This window comes from Nelumbo nucifera, chromosome 1, assembly GCF_055504915.1.
Source record: "Nelumbo nucifera cultivar China Antique chromosome 1, China Antique-T2T, whole genome shotgun sequence".
Lineage (NCBI taxonomy): Eukaryota > Viridiplantae > Streptophyta > Magnoliopsida > Proteales > Nelumbonaceae > Nelumbo > Nelumbo nucifera.
Window position 1 is genome coordinate 95966971 of NC_142649.1, and position 12071 is coordinate 95979041.

The window sequence follows — 12071 nt, forward strand, 5'->3', positions numbered from 1 at the left end:
CCTTGTTTAGTTATGCAGTTTGAGTCAAGGTTTAAAATGCCGATGTCGATGGAAATGTTGCTTACCAAAATATAGGACATATGTCGGAAATGTCGAGGGGAAATATTGTAGAAATTGGAGACATTGTGGAAATATTATGAAATATGTGGAAATATGCAATGATATTTTGTAAAATGATAAAAGAAGCATTAATACATGTTTCTAGACTATTATCTTATTCCCAACCATTATATAAAGCTAAGAAACTAAGATCAATAACAAATTAGTAAATGACGATTTACTGATTTATTATGCATTTTGATGTTTTTACAAGGTTATCTGGTATTTTCTTTTCTTATTTTTAGTTCTGATTTATTATAAATTCTAATATATTTATTTCACACTAGTAAATAGAAATACATTTATTTTGATTTTTTAAATATTAAAGTTATAATACATTATGTTTTATTATAAATTTAATAAACTGATTCTCCTTTTTGTAGTATTAAGATTATGATAAATTATGATTTGTTATAAAACTTAATGAATCTATTATGATTTTATACTAAATCATATTAAAGTTATAATACATTATGTTTTATTATAAATTTAATAAACTGATTCTCCTTTTTGTAGTATTAAGATTATGATAAATTATGATTTGTTATAAAACTTAATGAATCTATTATGATTTTTAATACTAAATTTATAATAAATTATGATTTAGTATAAAATTTAATAAACATTTTCTGATTTTAATAAATATTTTAAAAATACTAACTAGTAAATATTTTATTACTTGAAAAATATTTTATGTTTTATATTATAAAGTAATTAATTTATTCTTTTGTTAATTCTTTTTTATAAATATTTTATTTGAAATATTAAATAGAAATTATTAATGAAATAATTTATATTAATGTACTCTATTATATTAATATACTCTATTATATTAATATAATATACTAATATATTATATTATTAATGTACATTAGTCGACATCCTGTCGACATAATAGGAAAAATTGTTTTTTTTTTTTGGTTATTTGGACTGATTTGGTCGACATTTCTGAAATATAGGAAATGCCAACCGAAATAATGTAATTTTTATAGTACCATCCATTTTCATGTCTGTGAGCCTCGACATCGACATATGTCGGGTGGCATTAGTGAAATGTCGCGACATTTGACCATGGTTTGAGTTAATTGGGGAAGGGACTGATGTCTGATGGCCACATGCATATGGTTGTTTACATGAAACCCATGGATTAGTTGGTATCATATATGAGGGAGAAAACTTAAAAGTTTAGGCTGCATTTGGTTGCAGTGCAAATTTGAAATAGATACAAATTTTGTAGTTTTACCTGGTTCAGTTTTGTATTTGTTTATTTGTAACTATGTTTTGCACTCAATAGCAGTGTAAATTTTGCATCTTGAAAACAGATGCAAAATTTGCATCACCTTCTTCCTACCTTAATTCTCTGTCATATAAAGTGGGGACGAATGACCATCATCTTGCTTCCTATATCACTCCCAAACAAATAACCCTTTTACCTCCATTCTCTTTCATATAAGGTGGAATGACACCATTTTACTTTTCACAAAAAACAAGACAAGGTCAAATTTGAAGCAAAACAGAAATTACACTCAATCTATTTGCACTTCCATGCATTTACACCAGTGTGAATGAAATTTGCACTGTAACCAAATGCAACTTTATGACCCCTTCAAATCTCATAGTAGAACTTTTGTACCAAGAAGTCGAGCATTAATTATCTTACTAGTTAAGATATTTTCCTTTCTAGGAGCAATATGACTTGCATTATAATGTGTGATTTTTGAACCTTATCTCTGGATCTGCGTATCCTGTACATCTGGGGTATGTGATGTGGTTGTTAGGTTATGTCTATTTGATCTCCTATACCAAATATGTCTATGACACTATTGTTCAGATCCCTATATTTTGATGTGAGTACTTCCACCATTTGTATTTGACTGCCCAGAAGAATGTTCTTGACTGGATGGATTGGATCAGCAGTTAGTCGGAACCTGTTAAAATGGTTTCATCTTAGAAGAAAAACAGCCTTTTGAAAAGAAAGGACTGTTTAAAAAGTTGCAGAAAATCAAAAGAAAGTAGCAGAAATCAGGTTTCAAGAAGAGAGAAGAGCAAGAAGGTGGCGGCAACTAGGGTTCAGAGAGAGATTTTCGAACATAATCTCCTCTTACACCCCTAATTCCATTTCATCAAGTTAAACTTTAGTAATTTACCGAGAGGCCCCTGGTTGGGCAGAAAATTAAAAACATAACATAAGGAAGAATAAGAGCCCAGATTAAGGCCCATTACAGCAAAGAACATAACATATAAAAAAAAGATAAACAGCCTATGAGCCATTCGGCCCATCTTCTATACAATCTTTACTGCTTGTGCACCATGACACCGGTGGGTTTAAATGGAGGTTGGGCATACCTCTATAGAAACAATATTGTTCATTTTTAAAGATTTCTCAGTTTTGCAGATAGTTACATATTGTTTTAAAATATGATAGCATCAGTGTTTTAAAAACCTATGAGGCCTGGTTCTTTCTGAGGCTTGAGAAAAATAACTTGAGGCTCACACCTATAAGTTACATTCCTCACTAGACATACTTTAATGCATGTGTATGCATGTATTTATTGCATATGCTTGAATGTATCTATTATCTAACTGTTTTTAAGGTATTATTTTCTTAAAAGGAATGGTTGCTCATGAGGCATATGTCTCATGATTTTAATGGTCTTGACTCCTGGTACAGTGCCTCAATACTTCGATGCCTTTAAATGTTGGATAGATATCAATTCCTGAGTTTTGTTTGTTGATGCAGGATCATGCGATCTCCACTAAGTAACCTCTGTTCTTCTAAAAGCAAGACATCTGAACATTCTGAAAAAGAAAATGCCTTGTCTTCAGTCAGTACTGAACAAACAGATCTTCCATCTGGAAATGGGACAACAGATACTATTTTGACATCCATGCATGAAACAAACTCTTCTCTAGTTGATAAACCTTGTAAATCCACAAAACCTGGGGAGCGTGCATCACCAGAAATCCTTGAATCCTGGAAACAGAATGGCTTTTCCAGGTAATGATTGGCATGCTGATGCTGGACATTAATTAGCATAGAAAAAATTTGCTTTTAGCTGATAATTTTAAAATTCCCTTCTTTTTCAGCTTAATAATTGCCGCTCCAGAGCTAGATACATGGAAAGCAGTTCAAGAACTTCTGCCACTTTTATCATATTCAGCACCATTTGCTATTTATCATCAATATCTTCAGGTGTTTTTCTTAAAATTTCCAAGGATTATTTCCATTATATCCCTCATTAGTGAGTGGTTATTAAAGATATACAGACCATTTTTATCCTCGAGTACCCTTAATGGCACAGCACATAGAGGCTGTTATGATTCATGTCCAATCCATCACATCGTTTTTTTATTCGGAATTGTAACTTATTAAAGAAATATCAAGGTCCAACTGTCAACCTCTAGTGTTGGGTGTTGAACCCAAGATGTAATTTAATTACAACACTGCCCAGCACAAGTTCTCCTTCAGTCCCCTGTTTCACTAAGGCATCAGCTAATCCAATCCATCACATTTTTACTAATCCTTGATCCTGAATTTTGATGGATAGGGTACATGCCTACTTATTTGTTTATGCATTACACATAAACTACACTCAAATAAGCCTTGTCCCAACTATATGGGGTTGCTTGCATGGAACATAAACTATTAATTAATTTTATTACAAAGTGCTGCAGTTAGAAGCTAAAATCCGAATGCATACAGTGCCAAAAGTCCATTGGCAACATGGTAGTAACTTGATAATCCCTGTATATTATCTTTATCATGACACGAGTCTATGAGTGCCATTTACCAGTCTTGGGTCTGGAAATTAAAATACTGAGTGTTTGAAGATTTATTGTCAGGAATGCAATAGTGGTTTCTTGCATTTATTCCATATCAACCCTAAGACTTGCCAAAATGGCTGAGAAGGCAACATATACCTGTTTAGACGACACAACTTGTGGGTCTGACTGTCCTGACCTCCTGGACGTTTGCCCCATGTTTATGTTGGTAGCCATGTTTATTCTAAATAGTCTACCCAGACATGACCATAGCTGTTCCATCCTACTATATGTAGGTACTTGGTTTATGAACCTGCAGACCTGAAGAAGTTATAGTATTGACCAATAACCAGTTATCTTTTAAAATGCAGCCCCTCGCCACATGCATGCACAAACTCCAAGTCACCAAAATGGCAATCGGCTTACAAATTTCCGAACCTTGGCTACGTGAATATCAGGTCTTTATTCAAACTTGCTACTGCATATTAACAGATTTAGCAGTTTCCTGCTTAGATGCTTTGGTAAATATTGTATCCCATCCATTTCTGACCCCTCAAAATGTAGAGAGATAGTTGTATGCCAAGGAAAGGTGACAACTAGTTTGGAGCCTTGTTGTCAAGGCCCACTATCATATTAATCTGTGTATGGAGCAGGTCTTAGGGGAAACAAAATCTCCTTAACAGGTTAAGATATTTGTCCAATCTCCAATGGGCCAAGGGATAATGAGAAACTTGAAAGAGGCTATAACCTTGGTGTGCCTAGGTTAGACATCTTGTTCTTCTGAACCTAATGGGGTTGGATAGGGTTTCTTCCATCTTTACTGATGCTTTTGTTATTTTCTGATACCAAGGAGATATTTGTCTTGTTAAATGATCCTTTTCCCTATTTCTTCTTATTTTCGGCCTCACCTAATAATATTTCCTTATTATTATTATTATTATTATTATTATTATTTTGGAGTAGCGTTGAGGGGTTGGAGGAAGAGGACTGTTCTGAGTATGTCACAGGTATCATCAAAATTGGTGAAACAATTTATTTCATTTCTTGTTATGTCAAAAACAGGTCAGATTCAGATCCCATCCCTGATCAGCTGACAGTCAGATATTATGTCCCTCCTGAAAATATCATTATGCATCTTGAAGTGATCAATTAATATTTGCATTCTGTCTTCTTGATCATTATGCAGGTTCTTCCATCCAGAACTCATCCATGCATGCAGATGAGTGCTTTTGGTGGATACATTTTAAGTGGAATGAGGATATATAGTGGTTAAATTGGCTGAAAGACCAAGTAATATTTAGACCTTCGGCTGTTTTCCTTTTAATTGGGAGTATTGAGGATCCGTAGGGAATGTAGGGGGTAGTATTGAATCAATAGCTAATTTGAAAATGCTTCTTGAGTCCATGTCTTGTAGCATATCCAGTTGGGGTGTTGATTTGGGCAATAGTTAAGGACATATTCTCTTGTAATACTTTTCATTTATACTAATAAAACAGAATACTTTTCATCTTGACTCTGGGTGTGCCGGTTTTTATCAGGAAGATTAGAGCAGGGTGTGCTCAAATTACCAACCTTTTCGCTTACGGGTAAAAGTATTTGTTCTCTAGAAGTTGCTTAAATCACCACCTTATCCCAAGTACATGGGGTTGGTTATATGAATCCTGTTTTGTCATTCTCTTCTCTTTAATCCCAAGTACATGGGGTTATTAGCGCTTAAATTATTTTTCACCAGTTTGACCAATGTGTTTTTGGTCTACCCTTTTATCCCTTCTAGCCCCTTCAACTTGTGATAGATTAGTTCTTATGAGTGCTGTCAAAGTCTTTTATGCACATGATCAATCATTTTAATATGCTTATTCTCATTTTATCACCTATTGGGGTTATTCTTAGATTCTTTTGAATTGTTTTATTTCTTATCCTATCCTTTGTAGTTTTTCCATGCATCTATTTCATCCTATACATTTCTTAGAAAGAGGAGATTTAGAGCCAATCACTCTTCATTTTCCTACATGCTTAAGACCTGCCCAAGCTAAACAAATATCCTATTAGGTTCAATCTTGAATCAAGTGGTGCTCGGTTCATGGTTACAAAAGAGGTGGTATGGTTTCATAACCATACCAATCTTTTTGCTTTTTGAAATGACAATTTTCTTGTGAAACCGCACAATGCAAAAAATGCTATTCTGTTTATAGTTCATTTTTTTGAACAATGTGAGCATTGATTGTATATTTGTATGATTCATGTGATGTTTTGACACATCCTATATCTGTCATGCCATGCTTACATCTCCAAACTATATTTCGTGGTTGAAAATATTATTATATAAAGTTATTTTCAAAAAATGCCACTTTCTAATGACATACCGAATGATGGTTGTGTTTATGAACCGGATGAACGAAAACACAACCATAAACCAATTACTCCAACCAAGCAGCATATCTATATTTAGCGATTTCTTTGGGAACCCAAACGTTGGTTGTCAAATCTCAACACGCCAACGGAATATATTACACTAAAAATTGCTCCATCTTGAACGAATATATTACACTAACAAATTGCTCCATCTTGAACTCTTAATTACCAATAATACCCCTCCAAAATGCAACCAAAACTTTTTTTTTTTTTCTTTTTCCTTGTCGAGAGTTTAATCCATGACCCCACCTTTGAGCTTGTGGAGTATGGTTGGACTTGTGAGAGCCCACCTCTATGCCACGTGTAGCTCACTTAGGAGTAAACAAGGACTTTGGTGGGTCATACTCCGTTAACCGTCTGATCAATTTGACATCTATCCGGTGCATATTTGTCGTATCATTGCTTCCTAGCCCACATTTATCTTTGGAGATGTTAACTAACAAAATAATGAAATATTATTATTATTTATAATAATAATAATAATAATAATAATAATATTTAGAAGTAATATAGTTTAATATAATAATAAAATCAAAATCATAATATAGTTTAAAACTTTATTTCCATAGATTATAATGTTTATGATTATTTTCATAAAATATGCTATTGACCTTTCTTTCGAACTACATTGGACCTTTTCTAGGCCTGTTAACGGGTTGCGTTTGGGCTGGAATCAGCTAGAATCGGAACCGATCTTAGAAGAAATGTCAAGGACCTAGAGTTGAACTGGACCCGATAGGGTCTATAATTTTTGGAGCCAAAACTGTACCGACTGGTTCTCGGGACAATCAGGTCTGAGTCAACAGACTTGATTATAATAAATAAAAATAAATATTTATTTAAATATTAAATATTATATTTATGTATGTATGTATGTATGTATGTATATAGTTTGGGTCGGGTCTCAATCAGCTCAGGACTGGGTTGAATCGGTTCCGAACCGATAGTTATCGGGACATTATATCAAGACCCAAAACTGATCGATTGGTTCCAATTATTGGAACCAAAACCAGCCCAATCGGTTTGGGTCTGTTGGGTCAGACCCATTGACATCCCTGACCTTTTCTTTTGATTCTCTTAAATGGGTATAAGATTTTATTGTTTCAACCATTGTTTTCATCTCACCGTTGACCCGGTTTGCTGAACTGTTTGAACCGTCACCCAAGCAAGATTATGGCTATGGTTTTATTAAAAACTATTTGAAATGTTGACTTTGTCAAAAACCATTTGACCCAAGTGGTTCAACTGTCAACCCGTTTGACTTGGTCACTAGGTCAATCAATGCATACAAACTTTTGGAGGCCATAACTTTGCACTCTGATGTCTAATAGTGGTGATTTTTTTTTTGGTAACTTTTTCGAGATCTATGCGTCCCAAGGCACCATAGGCCCCTTGTCCTACTTTTTTTTGTGAAAAAATCCTTTTTTGGCCTTAAATCGTAAATTTTATTTTTTTTATAAATAAAAATTTAAAGCTGAATTGAAAACCAAAAATTAAATATAAAATAATACATATATCTATTAAAACATAATTATAAACACACACACACACACACACACACAAATATATAGATGTTGATGTGGTATGGTCAGACCCATTTGACTCGAACAGTCGAACCAGTGACCCACGACCCAAAGGCAATAGAACTTTCTTTTTTTAGTTTTTTCTAAGAGTAGTGGAGCAAGTCCCAATCACCTGCTAATAAAATATAGGGGTAATAATATATAAGGGCAACTTTTGGGGTTTAATATCAATAAAAGTAATATATTTAAAAATTTTCAAAAATAGGTTAATTTTTTAAAAATAATATCAATAAAGGGCAAAAACATTGTTCATCTTCTTCTTCTTGCCATTTGTTCACCAGAGCCGTCGCCTGCCACCGCCCACTGCCGTCCGTTGGTGGCGGCGGCACTGGCGGTTTCTCTGTCCAACGCCGCACCTCCGCCCACCTCCACCTCCGCCTCCGCCTCCGGCAACGTTGCCAGAGATGGGTGGAGATTGAGGTGGCGGCGGCGGGGGGTAGAGGAATGACCACTAGCGCCGCTGCCGCCACCTCTAGCAACGTTGCCAGAGGTGGAAGTGGAGGTGGGTAGCAGTGGATGACAGTGGCAGGCGGCGGCAGATGACAGCTCTGGTGAACAAATGGCAAGAAGAAGAAGATGAACAGTGTTTTTGCCCTTTATTGATATTACTTTTAAAAAGTTAACTTATTTTTGAAATTTTTTTAAATATATTACTTTTATTGATATTAAACCCCAAAAGTTGCCCTTAAATGCTAGAAAATATATTCCAACACCCTCCAAACATGATTTGACACCACACATCTGGGTCCCATTCTCATAGTGAAATGTACGATGTCAGATAACGTTGGGAGGGTGTTAGAACATGTTTTATTGGCAGGTGATCCCAATTCCAACAAGATAGAGATCTGCTATCAAAATTGTTTCTACAGGCCATTGCAGCCATATATTCTGTATATTGGAAACATCTCATTTTCATGGGAAGATGTTCCTGATGTGCGACTGTCATTCAATTAGCAACTCTCATAATTACTCAACCAACCAAAAAAAACGGATGCAGATTTCTCAATTCCACTGGGCTGAACCGTCATTCTCCCAAAAAAAATCTTTGCAGAAGTCACCCTAAATTTTGTTAACTGTGAATTTTAAAACCAACTAATGGCAATACAATCAAATCTTCTTGTGTTATCATAGGGGGAGTAGCTTGGTTTTGGCCTTTTGGGACGACGGTTTCCATAACTCTTCACCTGTTGTATGTTCAGAGGATCAGAACTTGGGTCATATTTGATGCGGGTCGGCTCAGGTTGGGATGAACCCTATCTCAGCAACTTCATATCTTAAAACCTAAAAACCTCAATCTTAATCCATACCCCCCCCCCCCCAAAAAAAAAATAAAGAAAAAAAGGAAAAAAATAATAATAAGTTCAACCTGATCTTCAATCTAAGGTTTTTGACTCCAATCCAATCATGTAGTTGAGTTGGTGGGTTTTGAGACCTTATTGCCAAATTTATATATATATGCATGTACCATATTCATACAAGCACACATCTTGTATGTGCAAATGATAAATAGATATCATATTTATGGTAATATTTCACAAAAAAAGAAGCATAACATCTTCCCATCTCCTCCCCTCTTTCATTAGTTGGATTTAGGTTGGTCCACCTTAGAGTGCCTACACAAAAAATCTACATGATTAGATGATCTTTAGCTTTATGCATAGTCCTATTAGTCCTAGACATTTTTTTTTTCACCCATCCACACTTAAAAAAGAAGACATCATGCTTCAATTTCAAGCAGATGTTTGGCCCAGCTAATGTCCAAAATAGGACCAATTTTACAGTGGGCTTCAATCCTCATAGACAGTAAGTGATGGGGCCTACCTAAACTCTTTAGACTTATCAAAGTGATCCCTGTGTACAAGGCGAATGCATGTGGTGTTGTTTCATTGCTTACAAGAGTCAGACACGTTAAAGTGAAACACTGATTCAAGTTCCCTACTTCCCTAGCATCCAAATTTGTGCTACAACCATCATCATTTACAATTAGGCTAGCTGTCCATATAAATACCAAAAAAAAAAAAAAAAAAAAGGCTGTCCATATATTCGACTGTGAACGCCTACCAGATGATGACCTTAATTTGACTTGAATTTCTCTCCAAAACGGAAACCTTCCTCCTAGTTTCTTTTCTTCTTGACCTTCAACCCTACGCTCAATCCATTCATATATGGTCCATCTAGACAGCTAGCGCCGGGTCCCTCACTCCCAGCCCCAGGCCCATTAGAAGTTTTTTCTTCTGTCTTCGTTGTGACTTGTGACAGGAGATGAGTGCCACCTTCACTCAACTACACAAGCACCAGCCTAGCTATATGTCCATTCCTTTTATCGGGTTATTAGTTATTTCTTATTTGAGGCCTGTGCTATGTGGATTAATGTGGAGGAACCCGGCTCAATCCCTTCACTCAAAATTTGATCTCTGGACTGCAGGAATATGAATATACGCATTGATCGAATCGATCACATTGATCATATATCAATTAATCTGTAAACAAGCTAGCCCCAAAAATTCTGTGGCCTGCTAGCTGAATGCTGAATGTTTAATGGCATCCATCACCCAACTTGAAACTTTAAAAGACTAATAAGAGAAGAAGAAACAGCTGCATATCTTCACAGTACAGTTCAAAAGTTACGTTGCAGCCCTGTACATCTTAAAACTTGAAGCCATGCATACACTTGACTTTATACAGAAACAAAGGGTCTCTTATATCATGTAGCTGCAGCAGATACCAGGATTATTTTTGAAGAAAACCAGAAAGAACAAGGGATGAATCAGAGACCATCATCTGATTTGATGAGGTGGTCTGATCATTGTTGTAAGAAAGCATGCACTGAATGTACATTTGCATCATGAGTATATGCTTTGCGTCACTCACCCACTTTCAGAAAATATGAACACACACAGCAACCTGACCAAGGTAGCATATATATATATATATATAAGAGAGCAGAACTTATATATGGAGAGAAAAACTTTACATAAAAAACTTCCAATCTCATGACGCTTGCCTTGCTTCATGCTTACTAGTTAGGGTGATTACGTACTTGGAGCTTCAAAAGCTCTAAAGATTTCCTCGGATCTACAACTAAATCACTTTATATATCTATCCACTAGGAAAACCGCCATCTCTCTCTCTCTCTCTCTCCCTGTGTGTGTTTCTGTCTGTCTGTCTGTCTATTGTGACGTCAACAATGCTCAACAGCAAAGATGGCATAATGAAAATATGTCAGACCAAAATACATGCCTAATTCCCCAAATCTTCACGACAGTGACCATTTCAATTGTAAAGCTGTTGATGATACAGAGCTGTGGTTATTGCTACCCAACCAACAGCATCTACTTATATAAAACAGTCTAGCTTCCATGTCAAAATTATCTCTCTCCATTATTTATCTGCCTACAGACTTGGATCCTTAAATCGATATATAGCTCAGTACTTGAATGAGCATTTAACCCATTTAAATCGATTTATAGGCAAGCCATGATCCTCAACTTCAATTCAACATCACAAGACATTTTCAGAAGATCAGAATGGAAAGAAGCTATGTATATATTTAAGTTATAGGCACTTACTGTATAAACAAAACGTTTCCTTTTATTAAAAATTGTGGGTCTACCAGTCAAAATTTAATTGCTTTGGATAAACTGAGGAAATTAAAGCTGAGAGAGAAGATGCAATTGTGGGTATAGTTGTAGGTTTGCATCAAAAACAAAACATAACACTTTCTAGTTTTCTCTTACATTCACAAACCAATTCTTTCTCTACCCCAAGAACCTTTTTTCTTTTGGTCTTGGTGCATGCAGTTCTCTTTTACTAATAATAAGACATTTTTAATTGATTGTGTTTCTAGTAATGTAGTGGTGGAAATAACAACCCATCTAGCAATGTAGTGGCGTCTTCAACATGGCCCACCCATTTTGTGAATCTCTGATCATTCATCTTGTGTAAAAAAAAAAAAATATCAGATGAAACCACGCCTCAGGATGACTTATTGATTAAACAATCATAACCACTGGATACGAGGAAACCTTCACTGTTTTTGGTTTGCTGACGAGTCAACGCTCGACAATCAAAAGTGGGGCAAGGACTGGGTCAAAGAAAATGGGCCCAGGGGAGGCCCAGCCCATTGATGGATCGAGGATGGGACAAGCAAATAATAAGCGTTGTTTCCTATGTCGGTTCAAACTTCAAAATACATACTCAGTAACGGCCGGATAT

General features: G+C 35.4%; 1 protein-coding gene across 4 annotated transcripts in view; it reads left to right on the plus strand.

Annotated features, from left to right (window-relative positions):
* The window catches only part of LOC104605578 (eukaryotic initiation factor 3 gamma subunit family protein), a 49816-nt gene extending 44442 nt beyond the window's left edge, over positions 1–5374 (plus strand). For all 4 annotated transcript variants that reach the window (XM_010270400.3, XM_088889336.1, XM_010270401.2 and 1 more), the window contains 4 exons: positions 2840–3097; positions 3187–3292; positions 4233–4319; positions 5048–5374. In XM_010270400.3, the coding sequence (XP_010268702.1) occupies positions 2840–3097; positions 3187–3292; positions 4233–4319; positions 5048–5134 (538 nt within the window). In that variant the 3' untranslated portion in view covers positions 5135–5374. The remainder of the gene's footprint in view (positions 1–2839; positions 3098–3186; positions 3293–4232; positions 4320–5047) is intronic.
* Positions 5375–12071: the final 6697 nt, after the last annotated feature.